We start from the raw sequence: 17,273 nt of genomic DNA, 5'->3' as shown, positions 1-17,273 counted from the left end.
ATCCAAATTTTATTGTTGATTACAACCGGATCGCCGCCGCCCTGGATATCGCGGTCCAGCATGCCAACGAACTTATCATGCCCGAAGGATTTCATATCGTCCGACTGCATAAGAATAACTACGGCTACTGTGCACCAAAAACAGCCGCGCTGCGAAGATATTTTGAATGGTATGCCGAAGGGATCGCTTGTGATGTTTACATTGGTCCAGGCAAGTGGTCGGCTGCACTAAAATTTTCGAAGAATTAAGTACTGAAGTTTATTAGTACATTTACGTAAAACGCAAACCGTCCGCGCAATTTGCGTACTCATTCGCACTGTTTACTTTAATGGCGTAATCTCATTTGTCAGAAATTCCTGATTATTTATAGATCAAACATGCTTTTTTTACGCATTACAAGGTGTATTTACCACAAAATTGCAGTACCACATTTGTAAGAAAATTATTTACCACATTTGTAAGAAAGTATTAATGATGATTATGACTGCATCAAAATTATGGGTATTATTTGTTAATAAATTGCATAATTTGAATTTGAAATTTTTTTTATGTATTTGACTTACAAATATAGCAATATCTCTAAATTCGTGGATGTGTATTTGCATGACCAACGAAAACTTATTGTACAAGCAGCATAGTATTATACAGTGCGTACTATCTGCAACACCCGCACAGGGCCGCACTGACTATCTAAAGTAGGAAGTACTCCTATCAGTCCTATGGAAGGAAAAAAACAAAAGAGAATCATTATAGAGTATAGACAATGTTGTAAATACTTCGCAGTCAAATTATATTAATTATTATATTATCTAATTATTTAATTATTATGATCAGAACAGAAAACGTAGTTTTGTTGTTGTTATATGAATACTGATTATCTGTGCCAGGACTTCGGTCCCTCTTCTTTGAGGCAAAGGATCTCGGCTTCTACTTCACCAATTTTGTTGCTTTAAAGTACATCAAAATTCTCTAGTTGTAGCGGTGGATCCAAGATAGTTAACTTTTTGCCAAAATCATTTGTCTAGGTCCAGTGGTCAATCATAAGCTTGTTACCATGGACGCGATAAGAAATGCACACTGTTCTAACACAACTTGACCCAGAACAGTAGAAATATCTGAGCTGCTACTTAACAATAAGTACGAGTACAATACAAAGTAAAAAATTCATGTAACTTAACAAGTTAGTCATCATCACGTTAGTCATCATTGCAAGTTATGTACTGTATGTACAGTACAAGTAGACAGTCCGTGTTTCGATTAACTTATGTAAAGTGGTATCATAATATAGATAATATTAAGTACTAAACATACGTACGGGTTTATTAATATTTTGCCAGTTTGTAAGCGACCGCAAAGCAATACTTACATCCTTGGTATTACTTATTTTTAAATAGTCATCGGCCAATATTCATCCGCGCTGGGCTTGTATGTATATACGTATAGCAGGTTTGCCTGATTTTTAATAGGCTGCACCGAAGCACTTCTGGATATTTATAAAGCGATAGAGTATCAGGAAAGAATCGTTATGGGCGTACCGGGTCCTGGTATAACTGCTCGCACTGGACTTCCACGGACGGACTTCCCGTATCTTATTCGCACTACATATATTGCCAATTCTATCGGCAGAACAATTGTCCGATTCATGGATACCTTCAATTACAGCCATGCGTATCTTATAATCGACAAAGACGATACCTTCTATACGGAACTGGGCGACAATTTTCTCTATTTCCTCCGCGGACAACGCATAGAGCTATATAACCAGATGAGTTCGTCGTATATTTCTCGCAGTATTTCCGGAAATACGTCGCTCGATTCTCAGATAAAAGACAACCTAAAAGCTGCCAACGATTCCGCACGAGGTACAAAGGAAACGTTTCTTAAATTATACGTCAATGCTTCAGCTGTATAATTTCTGGGGTTAGTTTACCTCTTACTTTGCAGTAATCGTTACGCTGGTCAATGCGGATACTGTCAGAAAAATCTTGGTAAAATCGCGTTATAATTTAGTAAGTTAGCAACTAATGTGCGTCATATTAACCGGCGACATTTTTTAGATAATAGCCAGCAGTTTAGGTAAGATGTTACATTAGTTTGATTTGCTTTTGCTTTTAATTTTATTTACTTCAGTTCAGCATTAATGTATTTTCTGTTCGCAATTTAGGAATGGTAAACGGACAGTACGTGAGTATATGTAAAATGGGTGTTTTAACAGTTTCTGTTACATCGACCATTACACGCAAATCTTCTACCGCAAAAATTACAAAAGTTATTTTATCTAAAATTTCAGGTTTATTTTGGAGCTGAACTGTTCATCAGCAAATCTTGGGGTATTAATTTTATTTGTCTAATGCCTACACTAAAATGCATGAGATCTTTTTTCCGTTTATAGGGCGGTTTTCGTGGGAACGCGGTGATGAATATGATCCGGTAAGTATGAATAAAGTTAATTAAAATACAGTAGACTGCATGCATGTGCCGAATCTATATATTTTTTAAATTAAGCATAATTAAGAAAACTTGAAATAATTTTTAGTTTTGTTGTAGATTGTGAAGAACGCATTTAAATCTCTTGTTCTGATATCCATTGCGAGAACATACCAAGGAGACAGCTTCGAGGACTTTGAGCAAGCAGTGCGAAAGCTTGCGCTGAAAAAATATAATTACCGCTACGGAATTTTTGACCAAGTAATTTAGCAATATACTCCTGTTTTCCATAAAACGTTTTAATTTTTGGAGGTGTATGTGATGTATTATACTTACACCATCTCTGAACGTTTTTAGGTTGATCCGGTCGTGATGGGGTATTATGATGCCGTGATTTTATTTAGCACTGTCATCAAGCAGCTTTACGACGCAAACCTGCCTATCTTTAACGTGACAAACCAGCTGAACTGGATGAAAAATACATCTGTAGTGACTCCTCTGCAATCGGTGATCAATATCTCTTCTTCCGGCGACAGAAGAGTCCTGTACGATGTCAAATTTTTCAATGAAGCGCAAAATTCTCATAATGTACGTGCTGCTTCATATTGTGTTATACCGTATGTGTGATCTTCTTAATTTCTCATTGTAGCAAATACAGAGCCGAGGCATTTATTCGGGCCAAAAATATTTATTAGTAACTAGAAGATGGAATTAATTTTTTACGCTTTGCAATTTGTGGCGCAAGTTAACATGTTTAACTACTGTTTTAAAGTACAACTACAACACAAATAGTTTAATAGACCTGTTCTAATGCAACCAAATAATAATGTAGCCATTTTTGAGAGTGGATCCAGACAGCAACAAAATCGAGACGATAGGTAAACCGTTTTGGCCCCCAGCTACGGATGGAGCATTTCCGCCAGATGTGCCAAGATGTGGCTTTACTGGCTTAGGATGCGTTATCGGTAAACGTGTTCATTGTAAAGTTCATTGTATTTAGTTTGTCAAAAATCGTTTATTTTGAATTCAACGTTAAAGACACGAAGTTGCTGATGACTCCTGTAGAAATGAGCGTACCGAGTGTTCCTATGTCACAATTTCATAATGCGAACATTTTTGTGTATCCATATTTTATTATACAGAGCCGCCAAATGTGACCCTCATTGCTATCGTCAGTATATTTGTGTTGCTGTTGGGTGGAGGAGCGATCGGTGGATTGGTTTATTATTTCCTTGTGTGAGTTATACTTTTTATACCATGTAAAGTTACAACGGCAAGTTGCAGCAGCGGCAAGTGACAATTTAATTTTTCCATTAAAAGGAAGAACCGCGGTGTGCTGCAACCAAACTGGTGGCGATATCGCGTGCACGAATTGGATTTACTGGACCGAGCACCATCGGTTAACAACGGACAAAGCAAAATGATGTCAGGAACGCAAGTATGTGAAACATATCAATTAGCAGGTGTTAACACCACAAAACCGTATGCAATGTCTTGTAAAATAATGGTAAAAACTGGTCTTTTTAGGGTTCTAAAATAACAAAATCATCCTATTTCAACTCTGTCTCCGCTTGGAGAGGCGCCATACTACAAGGACAAACGATTGGTATCAAAGATGTGGCAGATAAGACCTTTCGTCCTACTCCTGATATTATTGCTCAAATGAATCAGGCACGAACTGATAGGTTTATAATACCTAAGTAACAATTATTGTAGTCGTAGTGTGCAAATCAATTTTGAAAGAATTGTTTTAGATTCAGCCAATAAGACATTCTAATTTACAACGTTTTATCGGGTTGTGTCTGGATGAAATCAACTGGGTTGTATACATCATGGCCGAATTTTGTCAAAAAGGCTGCTTGGATGACCTTTTAGATCAAAGATCTTTGCAAATGGACTGGTCATTCAAGTATTCTTTGATTAGCGACATTGCTGAAGTAATGTTTGATAAGGGGTTGGCTGGCATGCCTACTTGCTGATGGATGTAGAAACTCCAAAAGGTCATTTCTTACTAGGGAATGTTTTGTCTGCACGCCACACCAGTCCAGTCTCACGGTTACCTGGCATCATTAAGCTGCTTAATCGATGGCCGGTTGTCGGTAAAGGTCGCGGACTACGGTATAACCAAATTACACGACCCAAAAGAAGTTGCTCCACTGGGAGCGGAGCAGAAGGATCGAGATTATAGTGTGTTATTTTGGAGGGCTCCTGAATTGCTTAAGCTGCAAATGCCCATTCGAGGAACACAGGTTGGAAACAGAAGGAATCCGGTCTGATCAAAACTTACCAAAGCCATTAACTGAAACAAAAGACTTAAGTAATTCTAGAATAATGAATAATCCATTCAAGATTAATCACTAAAACTACGGTAAATATTGTTACGAGATAGAAATCATATGAGCATGCGGCATGTTTTTCTTATAGAAAGGTGACGTGTACAGTTTTGCCATTATTCTCCAGCAGATCATTTTGCGCTGCGGTCCCTATGAATCTCCCGGAAACACCGTTCAGTTAACCGACGCACCATTCGAGCTTTTAACCGAGGTTAATCGGAAAGCACCTGTTACATGTAGCCTGCGGTAAGTTTAGCGGTACGGTTATTAATTGTACTTTCAGATAGCTCGATGCACGTCTCCGCCTATTCGTCCACCTGTTCCTCGAGCTTCATGTTCTGCTGACCTTTTTGCTCTCATGGAGAACTGCTGGTCAGAATTTGCTATTAATCGACCCACGTTCCAAAAAATCAAAGAAACTATACGAAGGATTAGTGGTTTTACGGGGGGAAATCTGGTTGATCATCTGCTGAAACGCATGGAAAAATATGCATCCGATTTGGAAGAACAAGTGGCTTACAAGACGCAACAGTTTATGGACGAAAAACTACGCAGTGAAGAGCTTCTGGGTCAAATGCTACCGAAGTACGTGAAACGAAACCTGCCATTTATTTTTTGTTTTATATTGGATGTTTGTATTTTAATACCACAGAGCAGTCGCACTTAGTCTGGTGAGGGGAGAATCGGTACATCCAGAATTTTTCGAGATGGTAACAGTGTACTTTAGCGATATTGTTGGTTTTACGAACATCGCCGCTTCCGGTACGCCCATGGATGTTATATCGCTACTCAATGACCTTTACACACACTTTGACGAAATCGTTGAAAAGCACGATGCTTATAAAGTGGAAACAATTGGTAAATGAAAAGAAATTGTCTAACAGTACTACATAGTAAAATAGATATAATTACTGTGAACCAAAACAGTAATACTGATTATTTAAACGTTAACAGTAGTAGTGATTTTTTACAGGTGATGCATATATGGTAAGGAAATTCTTCGAAAGGAATTCATCGAATTTATCTGGTTATTTGATAGAGTTTTGTGTTGCCAAGTTGGGCATAGTCTATTGACCTTTCATCAGGTAGCCAGTGGACTCCCCATAAGGAACGGAACTGTTCATGTCAAAGAAGTGGCTGCCATTGCTATAGAGATACTGCGCAGAATTGAAGAAATCAAAATTCCTCAAAAGCCATCTGAACATCTCAGAATACGGAGCGGAATGCACTCAGGTAAACTTAACTTTATAGAGCAAAATTTAACCAAACCATTTGAAATTTAATATACTGGCAACAAAACAATTTTGTCGGGAACTTCAGTTTTTTTTTCGTTGGCACGAGCCTTTGCTAAATTTATTTTCGTCATTAACTTTCTTTGTTAAATTTATTTCACATTTTACTCATACTGTTACATTAACGTAATATTATGTATATCGAATTAATACATTTTGGAAACGTTAACGTTGCAGGTTCATGCGTTGCCGGCATTATTGGCCTTAAAGCTCCGCGATATTGTTTGTAAGATTGCAATGAGCATAAAACGCAACGTGCACCGTTATGATGCAGAATAAAACTGTCCGCGATATTGTTTGTAAGATTGCAATGAGCATAAAACGGAACGTGCACCGTTATGATGCAGAATAAAACTGTTAATTTTTTATTACTTACATTGTACAAATGAGTATTGCTGTTGAGCAGTGCTTTTACAGGTTTGGGGACTCTATTAACACAGCCTCCCGAATGGAATCGACAGGAGAGCGTAAGACAATGATAATACTTTTATGGACGTCATCCTCAAAGCAAAATATGTTTATAGTGCGCATTAGTGTAATAAATAATTTTAGTTGAAGTGTATCCCTTTATTAATTTGTTTAGCTATGAAAATACAGACAACACAGCCTACCAAAGATCTTTTGTTTGGATCCCCCGAGTTCAGACTAGAAATTCGTGGTCAGGTTGAAATAAAGGTAGGACATTGCATTTACTCTGCTGCTACAAAACGCTTCGAATAATAAAAATTGCGAAACATAAATTTTAAAAATTAGGCGATTTGGTCACCCAGGAAAGCCGCTCCTTTGGTCTAGTCTTATTCACCAGTCAGCAGGAGTTTTAACACAGAAAGAGTTTATTTTTACTCAGTTTCTGTTAACTATGTAAAGTAGAAAATTTTCAAAAAAACTTCCATATGTCATGTGTTAAGTAACGCGACTTAAATTCAAGCATTTTTTGCAGGGAAAAGGACTCATGACAACTTACTGGCTCATGTCTGCTCAGCCTGAGATTGCTCCTACACCATAGCCTTTGGCATATCCCGACATAAATTCGACTACTGAGCAGTTAGCTCTTTTTTTAACGCTGCTTAAGGTTAGCGGCATGCAAAAGATGTTCACGGAGATCTTTTTTCAAGTCGATGCGCCTAAAAACTGTGTGAATAAAGCAATAATATATGAAGTACTGTACTCGTAATGCTTCTACCTGTAACTATGTTCATGTAATGCTTCTACCTGTAACTATGTAAGACCTTTCTGCCGATATAAGATCACTCGCTTTAATTGGAATGGAATGGTTATGCAATCATTGTATTTATTTCAATAACAATAAAGTCGTAATTTTTGCGCTAACAAGTATTTAAGTTTAATTTTAGCTCGCACCTTTAGACTAGGTGCTACCGTGCTAGCTTAAAAGAACAGTTCTGGCGGGACTGGTTTGTACTTCGTATTTAGTAGCATGTAGTGTGCACTGGAAGAGAAGGGCGTTAAAGAAAGATTCTGAACGAAGCAGCTGCTGTACGTGACGGAAACAATCAAGATTTTGTATTTTCACATTTCGTGAGCTATTGAATAGAACGAAAGACCTTGCAAACAGCAATTAAAGTGATGCAATCATACGTACAGCACGGTTCTAGTGGAACGTACTAGTACCTAATAATTAAGGATGAGGTTAATTAAGGCAACATGCAGCATTTCAACGTGGCGACTGCGTGCATGTTTTACGATTACTACGAATACAGTACAAAGTACTTTTCGCGGTATTCCGAAAGCGAGAAAAGTTAGCTGCAGTTTATTGTTGACATCATCGTACCGGTAATAGCACATAAATAAAACAACTGCCTCACTGAGATTTTAGCGGTTGCCTCCAAAAACCTGGTTACATGACCTTTAAAAATAAGAGTGCTCTGGTTTCGATATGGTTGCTTTATTTTATCTTATCGTTAATACTAGTCAGTTCATTCTTAATACTGAAGGTAGTTTTCCGAAAACCATGACAGTTACTTCGGAAGATGATGGGGGTAATATGCAAGCGCAATTTACCTGGCGTTGGCAATCATGACGAACGTGATGGCTCTTTTGTGTTCGCGTAATTGATCCCTGGTTGGTACAAAAGCGTGCAGTAGGGTCGTTGGTGAGAAGTAACTGGAAACACTTCCCGTCAGTCGATAAAATTACACATACACACCTTGTCGTACCGGTAATACTGTTATACCGTGGACCTTTTTTTAATGATACTGGTGAATGACTAACAAATGCATGAATCCACGTCATTATGCAAGCGCAAATGGAATACAGCTTCAGTTAATCGAATTAACGCTTTTATTGCAGCTGATTGAACTCCAAATATCCATTTTCGCGCGGTACGCAGTAAGTGATGAGAAGGTCTCTTCAGGATTATAGGCCCAGTGTATTCGTCTAGAGACAGCCTTGCTGTAACAGAATGCGGCACATCACGTCGTGCGCGGCGAAGGTTAATATTGCAATTAAACTGTGCACTGCTTCTTTATTTTTTGCTCATTTTGGATCACGAAATTGCGCTACGTATGCCTGGGACGTTCGGAAGTGTGAGGTGTCAAATGTTATATCAACACGGCCGCAGAATAATATAACAGTCTGTACAATTATCGAAGCTGGAAACCGGAATTCTATCATCGACTATGACAGAATCGCTGCCGCACTGGATATTGCTGTGAAGCACGCTAATAAGCTAATTTTGCCAAACGGTTTTCATATGGTGCGCTTGCATAAAAGCAGCAGCGGGACATGCGCTCCAAAAAATACGGCTTTGAATCAGTTTCTAGAATGGATTATGGAAGGTGTCGTGTGCGATGTATATATTGGACCGGGTCAGTGCAAAAAACATTTTGTCGTTTTTGTTTAACGGGTACTTTATGTCAGTGCAACCCTTCCCAAAGTACCAGAAAAACGGCTTCTGACAACGTACAGATATACTCGTACGTCTCAAGCTTGGCAACTACTTATTAGCAAAAACTGTATAAAAAATGTAATGGAAGTCAGTCATTATTTATGGATCAACTTACAAGCGCATCTGCAAAGTTTGACAGTGCGATACGCATATTAAATTGTGATGAACGTTAACGTGCCTATGATTATGATCATAACGTAATTGTATTGGAATTAAGTAAACTATTTATTTTAGTTTTCTGTATGACAAATGAAAGCTATGTAGCGCAGTCTGTCTTGTAAACCCGGAAATAATAAATTATGCTTTTTGAAGTCCAGAAATATGGAATTGTCTTCGTAGATGAGTTTTGTTGTTTACAACAATTGTTTTGTTTTGACAAGGATGCACGGAAGCCGTTCTCGATATTTACAAAGCAGCGGAATTTCAGAAGAAAATCCACATTGCCGTACCCGGCCCTGGATTAAGTGCCCGGACTGGACTGCCACGATCTGACTTCCGATATCTGATCCGCACGACATATACCGCTACTTCAACCGGCAATGCTATTGTTAGATTTCTGGATTTGTTTAATTACACCCATACCTACCTTATCGTTAATAAGGATGATCCGTTTTATCTGGAGTTAAGCGATAATTTTATTTTTTATTTACGAGCCACCCGGATTGATTTGTATAATCAGTTTAGCAGTTCTTATATTTCCCGGATTTCCACCGGAAACGCTTCCATAGCCACACAACTGGATAATGTCTTGCGTGACGCCAATACATCTGCACGGGGTGAGTTAAATACATCGTAATTACGCTTGTATCAGGTTACATCGGTGTTTCTTCTTCACAGTAATAGTTATCCTTGCCAATGCTACTATTGTGAGACGAGCTTTGGTAGGTCGCGGTATGTTAACCGAGGTTCTAATGATAAGGTTTAGCGCAGAAATAAACAAAATGCAGATGCGCAGCATCGCGCAGAAATAAACAAAATGCAGATGCGCAACATCATACGACCATCAAAGGTGTGCTACCTAAATGGTATCGTGCAAAAAGATTGACGTACATATTCGTACAATCGTAAATCGGTACAAACTAATATTATATTGCATTAATTTTTTATGTATGTAGATAGCGGCAAACAACCTCGGTAAGTGACAAAGTGGCTACCAAAATTGTCTATGAATTTTCTAAAATGGTAACTAACCACTCGCTGATTTAAAGTCAAAAGCTCTATAAAAAATAAACAATTAATATGCCGATTATCTTACAGGAATGACTGACGGGCAATTTGTAAGAATTTTCCGCGGATGCCATAATATTATCAAACCTTCATTTGTTTGCACGGCCTGCTTCTTGTAGCTTTATATCGGAGTCGAACTGTTCTCCAGTAGTAGTTGGGGTATGCAACAAGTGTGGGATTAAAATTTATTTTTATTTAAGTTTAAGCATGTGTGTGTACGTAAATTGTAAATAACAACATCGACGCTAGAATATGAAAACCATCTGACTCTTTACTTAGGGCGGTTTACCTGGGAACGAGGAGACAAATTTGATTCGGTCAGCATAACTATCACATTTAAAATGATCAGTGAATACAGATATGCATAGAGGTATACAAACAAGGAAGTTAATTAGTTTTTATTCAACAGATTGCAAGATTTTCGTTCAAATCTCTTATCTTACTGTCTATTGCGAAAACCTATCAAGGTGACAGTTTCAAAGAATTCTCAGAAGCCGTGCAAGATTTGGCACTGGAGAAATATGGATATCAATACGGTGTTTTTGATCAAGTATGGCTTTATTGTTGTGTCCCGTTCAAACTGGTGATTAGTAGACTGGATTGCATGCTAACAGCTTTTATTGTAGGTTGACCCCATCGTAATGGGATATTACGATGCCATTGTGCTCTTTAGCACCGCCATCAGACGCCTTTATGATGCCAATTTAACGGTTCTGGATAGCGAAAATTTGTTGGGACAATTAAAAAACACCACTATTGTCACACCTTTGCATTCAGTCTTTAATATTTCCGCCAGGGGAGACAGAAAAGTCATGTTTGACATGCGAATATTCAATGAAGCACAAAATTCTCATAACGCAAGTATCCTTTTACGATGTGTATGGAATTCAGTGTAGCTTAATCTTAAGCATAAACAACTTATTCTAAAATTAATTTATTTCGAATAAAAAAGTATATTAAAAGTATTAATTTATTTCGAATAAAAAAGTACATACTTAATAAGAAAAAAGTCGTGAATGTTTTTGAACTAATATCTTTTTAAAGTCCATTTTAACTCTTACAGACTCTGTACACATACATGTATAATTTATTTTGCGCACACCTACAGCCGTTTCTTCGAATCGATCCCGATACCGGACAAGAAGAAGCTTTAATTTCTCCTGTGTGGCCGGGAACATCGGGTGGTTTCTTTCCACCTGATGTGCCGCGTTGTGGTTACCTGGGCCTCGATTGTGTGAAAGGTCTGCGAATACGAACTCTGCGCACTGTACCCACATTCAAACTTTGTTGCAGCTGTTCTTCACATTAACTTTAACATATTTTATGAGCGCTCCTATTAATTTTGCAGTGCGCGTTTGTTGCGTTGAATATTTATCCCATTAAACAGGCATTATGGAACATAATTTAAACGCATAACGGTGCACCGTTTCCGCTCTAGACTCCAAGCTTTGCATTTTAAATACTCGATGATGTCAAATGTTAATCAACGCATTATCATTTTACGTATGCACATCGTGAACGTTAGGTTTTGTCCCGAAACAACCGACTACACATTAATATATTGCAGAACCTCCAAACATCGTCCTTATAACGGTCGTAAGCATAGTTGTGCTGTTAGCGGTGGGAGGAGGAATGGCTGGAGTGGCATATGTGTTTGTAACGTAAGCACGTGTCCTACAATATGTACTAAAATGTAATAATACAAGTTTGCTGATACTAATTAAGTTGGTATAATGTATTACTGTGTAAACCATCGCTTGTTCTAGAAAAAACAAAGGATCTTTAAAGCCCAACTGGTGGCGATATCGCTTAAACGAAATAGATTTAGTTGATCGAGTTCCTTCTCTGAATAACGGACAAAGTCGGCTAGCGTCAAGCATAGCGGTAAGTAATAATATCGAATAATAATAATATGCAGTATAATAATAATATGCAGTATAATAATATCGAATGGTAAGTAATAATAATATCGAAATATCGATAAGTAGTAATAATATCGAATGGTATATGGTAAGTAATAATAATATGCAGTATAATAATATCGAATTATAAAATGACGTCACTTTAACAGACCATATGAATTATAAAATGACAAAACTTTCATGATAGTATGAATTTTAAAAGGGCAACGTTCTTTCAAACGAAAAAAGAAGGAGAAATTTATCCCATCATTCACGTATTTATACGTAAGTTATATTAATTTTTATAAATATCTTACTCATTTCACTAATTTTTATTTTAACTAATTTTAACTAACAGCTTCTAATTTTTATGAATATTTTTCACAAGTTCGTCGCGTTTTCTGTTAAAACTGTTAAAGGGTCGAAACTGATAACAGTTAACAAACAGCAGCACTGTAACATGTACGCCCAGAAGAGCTTTAGTTGGCCGCGTCATACTTATGAGTGTCTGTGGTAGGTAAAACCGGGAGTAGACAACCTTTCACACTCATCCACAACCATTTGCACTACCTTTCATCCCGGCCACTATCTTTTCATTCACAATCATTCACTTCGTAATTCTTAACGTTTTCCTTGATATCCCTGATCCGATAACATATTTTAATGCATAAAGCAGCTAATACACTAACATAATCACATTCTTATGTTTTACCCTGTTTACTCGGCTTTACCGGTTACGCGGAAGACATCGCTGTTCAGTGCCTGTCATAATGAAAACAGGACTAATAAATCCTTTCCGTCAGGGCTCCAAGCTTACGAAGTCCTCGTACTTCAACTCAGTTTCCCCATGGAGGGCCGCTATATTACAAGGCACAACCATTGGTATAAAAGCAGTTCCAGACAAGACATTTCGGCCTACTCCAGATATAATTGCACAAATGAATCAGGTAAGAACTGCGCTAAAACATTACTTTAAAGGGGTCTTGCCAAAACAATACCGATAGGGTTAATCAGAGGTGACGAAAAAGTTCACTAATGGTATATGGGATTTTCACGTTGTTGACCTTCATTTTCTGCGTGCTGCATTTGCTTCGTGCTCATATCAGTCATATGTAATGCACTGCAGTTGCACTAAGTTTCTTGCTCGTTGTTTTATAAGATGAAAAGAACATAACAGGTACAGCCGATCCGGAATTCAAACTTACAACGATTTATCGGCTTATGCTTGGACGAAATTAACTGGGTGGTGTACATTATGGCGGAATTCTGCCAGAAGGGCTGCTTGGATGACCTCTTGGATCAAAAATCCCTGGTGATGGATTGGTCGTTTAAGTATTCTCTCGTTAGCGATATTGCCGAAGTAAGTGTAACTGTGTAGGGTAGTGCAGCGGATACAAGTCCAGCGGAGTACTAAAAGGTCACTGGGTTAGGGAATGTCTTGTCTTCACGGTTCCCCGATTCAGTCGCACGGCTACCTGACATCTCTGAATTGCTTGATTGATGGACGCCTGTCTGTTAAGATTTGCGATTATGGTGTAACCAGACTGCAAGACCCAAAAGATGCAGCTCCTCTAGGAAACGAGCAAAAAGAGCGGGATTACACTGTTCTGCTTTGGCGTGCGCCGGAATTGCTCAAATTACCGATGCCCGTACGCGGCACTCAAGTAAATGTATTCAACTGTAAGATCTGAGTAGCATTAATATTAAAACAAGAATGGTTTAAATTTATTTTAGAAAGGAGACGTGTACAGCTTTTCGATTATCCTCCAACAGATAATTTTACGCACTGGTCCTTATGAATCGCCAGGCAATGCAGCGCAGCTGACTGACACAACTTTTGAATTGTTATGTGACGTAAGAATGCCTTATTGTATTCGTAATATGATTTGGGTGTTACTGTAGGCGCCCCTTTCACCCCCGTTTACTACTGGCACTCCTTTTCGATTATTTATGCTTGCATCCCGTTTTCCGCGGACTATAGGCACCTTGTTGCAAAGCAACTTTTCTTCGACGCGATGTTTGTGATACACGGCGCAACGATATTTTTGACAATTTTTCAGCCATTTTCTTCACATAGAAGTACTGATAATGAAGTTTAAGCACAGGTGATACTATAGCCACGTCCAGTATGTTTTAGCTTTTTGGGCAGCGTTAGAGTTTCACTTTCTTAATTGGCTTAATGAAGTGCGAAAATATTTCCAAAATTTCATAAGGTCAAGAAAATATGAGCGGATAGCGTTATAACAAATAGATATTTTCCATTTTTGAAAGGGAGTGCCTACAGCCATTTCCATATAATTTAGCTACTAGTACTGTTATACTTACATCTGATGATTAATTTTGATCAGCCCTGATATTGACAGCTTTTGCGTTAATTAATAGATTGCCAGCGGAACGTCTCCACCTATTCGCCCACCTGTGCCGCGTGCCGCCTGTTCAGCTGATTTATTTGTCCTGATGGAAAACTGTTGGTCGGAATTTCCCGTCAATCGACCGACATTCCAAAAAATTAAGGACACGGTGCGACGCTTAAGCGGTTATGCTGGTGGGAATCTGGTTGATCATTTGCTCAAGCGCATGGAGAAGTACGCATCGGATTTGGAGGAGCAAGTTGCGTATAAAACGCAGCAGTTTATGGAGGAAAAGTTGCGCAGCGAAGAATTGCTCAGTCAAATGTTACCAAAGTAAAACCTTTTTATATGTTTGCAGTTGTCGATAAAAACAGATGCTTAAGTGCTTGGATGTTCTACTGTAGAGCTGTGGCGTTGAGCTTAGTAAAAGGAGAATCGGTACATCCGGAATTCTTTGAAATGGTCACCGTGTACTTCAGCGATATCGTTGGTTTTACCAACATCGCTGCTTCCGGTACCCCCATGGATGTTATATCCCTTCTCAATGACCTCTACACACATTTTGACGAAATTGTAGAGACGCATGACGCGTATAAAGTGGAAACAATTGGTAAAATTATAAAATCATAGAAATCTGAATTCATTTTGTAACAATATTGTATCTTGTTTTCTGTTATAGGCGACGCTTACATGGTAAACACTAAACATACGAATTTTGGAAGAAAAGCATACATTGTACCACAATAATGATGATCTGCGTCCCTCCGGACAGTTTTTCCTCTTTGGCCTAATCTGCTTAAACTTGTAGCATGTTTAAGTATTCATAGGTTATACCTTTCTATTAATAAAGGTAGCAAGCGGATTACCCATAAGAAACGGGACAATCCATGCCAAGGAGGTCGCCACAATAGCTCTGGAGATCCTGTCAAAAATACCTGAAATAAAAATTCCGCAAAAGCCGGCAGAGCATTTAAAGATTCGTAGCGGAATGCATTCTGGTTAGGACGAACTTATTATAATATATCTGTATGCATTGCAGCTGCAATGTATTAAGCACGCAAAATTAAAGCGAAGGTTACTTTAACTTTAGAGTAACATTTTTAAGATCGTGTAAAACTATCGACAGCGAATTATTTTTAGGTTCATGCGTAGCTGGGATTATTGGGTTAAAAGCTCCGCGATACTGCCTGTAAGGGAATAAAACTCAATCTGATGTGTCAGTTGTGCCATTTAGTTTGCTTTAAAAGACTAGTATGTACTATGTAGTGTACTGGCTGTAACGACCAGAATACAAGCCCGAAATTTGCAAGCTCTACCCTAGCAAAAAGCCTACTATGGAATGTTTGTGGTGCGGAATGTTGTAGGTTTGGTGATTCAATAAATACCGCATCCCGAATGGAATCGACTGGCGAACGTAGGTCATCATAAAACTATGAAATACTTTGTAGTTATTGTTTGTACAGATAGTAATCTACACGCTGCATACCGTTACGTTAATTTTTACATACAGCATTTGGGGATTAGAGATTAACGCTTTGTAATTTGATATTCCAACTAGCCATGAGAATTCAAACAAGTCAGGCAACCAAAGATGTACTGACCAATTTTTCGGGCTTTATGCTGGAGATGCGAGGTCAGATTGAAGTCAAGGTATGTACATAATAATTAATCGGTAAATGCTCACACTACGGTAGTAAAGCATGGATTATCCCATTATTACTTCCATCAATGGCTTGACAAGCCAGCTTAGAACTTTTAAAGATAATAACAAAAAAAATATCTTTTAGGGAAAAGGCCTCATGACGACCTACTGGCTGCTATCACGCAATGATCTCGTTGATAAATGACGGTTATTATGTGCACTTTTTATTTATTATGTGACGCAACTGATGTTCCAGATTTTTATGTGTTAAATGTTATACTTTGATTTTTCTGTTCTGGGCTATCCGCACTAAAATTTTAGCAAAACGTTTTACGGTCTAATCCAATTACTTTGAACTGGATCTACACCATTATAATTTATACTGTTATGACCGAATGATGACATCATGTCCCATGGCCTAGTACAATGCAGATTATGTGCATAATACGAGTAATATTATATTGTTCAAAGTAAATGGTCTAAATGTTTACGTTAGCAATTTTTAACGTACTGATTACAGAATTCGGTATCGAGGCGCACCGATTTGACCGTTTTGTGTGTTAATAATAACATTCTTTCGGTGAACTGGAAACTCTTTTCATACTGAAGGATCCAGGCGGTTGTTAACTTGTTACTATAGTACATCTAATTTTTTCGTGTTTATATTATCGTTAATACGGAGTTGACCATTTTCGGAACATACTCTCACAATCGGTAAATTAGAGTTTTTTCTGTTTTACTGTCATGTTGGAATCCGCTATTGCACGTAAAGGCACGGTATCAATTATGATAATTTGGTTCTCTCAAAGCGTGACCTTATATCCCACGCCTTTGTGCTTTATGGTCGGGTCGGACAAGAAATTAATCGCTGATGCACCTGATTTACCAAGGCGCAGCAGCATGGGGTTACGTAACATGGATTTTCAACGCATGTTCTACTCGTCACGGAAGCTGGTATGATGATCTCCTCTAAAATCACACTCCTACAAAACACTTCTCTAGGTGTCTCAATTGAGCCGCGAGGTATCTGGTTCTCAACGTCCACTTTAATTCGCGCACGTTCCTATAGAAAAATTATCGGAGATATGTTTAAGGCTTTCCTTTGTTAGATATATCCAGTCATGTGTCATGCTTTACGATTTATGTCGGCTTGTAATGTGTACTCCTGTATTTCCCTGCATTATAATTTCGCGAT

The 17,273-nt window shown here is 38.2% G+C and overlaps 2 protein-coding genes and 1 long non-coding RNA gene across 9 annotated transcripts; 2 read left to right on the top strand and 1 right to left on the bottom strand.

Moving 5' to 3' along the window:
• The first annotated feature begins 1,472 nt into the window (after positions 1-1,472).
• LOC129582120 (atrial natriuretic peptide receptor 1-like) lies at positions 1,473-7,297 on the top strand. The gene is made up of 23 exons (XM_055473552.1): positions 1,473-1,862; positions 1,945-1,988; positions 2,058-2,076; positions 2,165-2,184; positions 2,291-2,330; positions 2,393-2,430; positions 2,548-2,688; positions 2,785-3,015; positions 3,260-3,392; positions 3,570-3,663; positions 3,748-3,865; positions 3,955-4,098; positions 4,182-4,364; positions 4,443-4,676; positions 4,852-4,971; positions 5,044-5,345; positions 5,413-5,618; positions 5,734-5,747; positions 5,846-5,993; positions 6,230-6,278; positions 6,470-6,519; positions 6,636-6,727; positions 6,993-7,297. Exons 1-23 carry the CDS (start codon positions 1,526-1,528, stop codon positions 7,056-7,058), a joined length of 2,823 nt encoding a protein of 940 aa, XP_055329527.1. The 5' UTR covers positions 1,473-1,525; the 3' UTR covers positions 7,059-7,297.
• LOC129582137 (uncharacterized) lies at positions 3,972-8,972 on the bottom strand. The gene is made up of 3 exons (XR_008689596.1): positions 8,227-8,972; positions 8,072-8,173; positions 3,972-4,726 (listed from the first exon to the last, which is right to left on the bottom strand). It is a non-coding gene; the product is annotated as an uncharacterized LOC129582137 (long non-coding RNA).
• Positions 7,875-16,608, top strand: LOC129582118 (atrial natriuretic peptide receptor 1-like). 7 transcript variants are annotated; one of them, XM_055473545.1, is made up of 25 exons: positions 7,875-8,131; positions 8,360-8,877; positions 9,338-9,733; positions 9,795-9,838; positions 10,073-10,091; positions 10,215-10,234; positions 10,304-10,343; positions 10,464-10,501; positions 10,594-10,734; positions 10,811-11,041; positions 11,293-11,425; positions 11,752-11,845; positions 11,951-12,068; positions 12,889-13,032; positions 13,263-13,445; positions 13,516-13,749; positions 13,820-13,939; positions 14,468-14,769; positions 14,841-15,046; positions 15,116-15,129; positions 15,287-15,434; positions 15,577-15,625; positions 15,801-15,850; positions 15,995-16,086; positions 16,224-16,608. In XM_055473545.1, the coding sequence occupies exons 2-25, from the start codon at positions 8,472-8,474 to the stop codon at positions 16,281-16,283; spliced, it is 3,282 nt and encodes a 1,093-aa protein (XP_055329520.1). In that variant the 5' UTR covers positions 7,875-8,131; positions 8,360-8,471; the 3' UTR covers positions 16,284-16,608. The 7 variants fall into 7 exon arrangements, 6 of the variants coding, with proteins under 6 accessions (XP_055329520.1, XP_055329521.1, XP_055329519.1 ...); XM_055473546.1 differs by having other exon boundaries at positions 7,875-8,877; positions 13,516-13,734; XM_055473544.1 differs by having other exon boundaries at positions 7,875-8,877.
• The last annotated feature ends 665 nt before the right edge of the window (positions 16,609-17,273 follow it).

This window comes from Paramacrobiotus metropolitanus, unplaced genomic scaffold (assembly GCF_019649055.1).
Source record: "Paramacrobiotus metropolitanus isolate TYO unplaced genomic scaffold, Prichtersi_v1.0 Parri_scaffold0000006, whole genome shotgun sequence".
Lineage (NCBI taxonomy): Eukaryota > Metazoa > Tardigrada > Eutardigrada > Parachela > Macrobiotidae > Paramacrobiotus > Paramacrobiotus metropolitanus.
This window is presented reverse-complemented; position numbering and strand designations above follow the sequence as displayed.

Coding starts and splice junctions, on each gene's coding strand:
- LOC129582118 (XM_055473545.1), top strand. CDS start 8,472: ATGCGGCACATCACGTCGTGCGCGGCGAAGGTTAATATTGCAATTAAA. Junction 10,235..10,303: donor GAATGACTGACGGGCAATTT/GTAAGAATTTTC, acceptor TGCTTCTTGTAG/CTTTATATCGGAGTCGAACT. Junction 13,033..13,262: donor TAATTGCACAAATGAATCAG/GTAAGAACTGCG, acceptor AGAACATAACAG/GTACAGCCGATCCGGAATTC.
- LOC129582120 (XM_055473552.1), top strand. CDS start 1,526: ATGGGCGTACCGGGTCCTGGTATAACTGCTCGCACTGGACTTCCACGG. Junction 2,689..2,784: donor GCTACGGAATTTTTGACCAA/GTAATTTAGCAA, acceptor GAACGTTTTTAG/GTTGATCCGGTCGTGATGGG. Junction 3,664..3,747: donor TTGGTTTATTATTTCCTTGT/GTGAGTTATACT, acceptor TTCCATTAAAAG/GAAGAACCGCGGTGTGCTGC.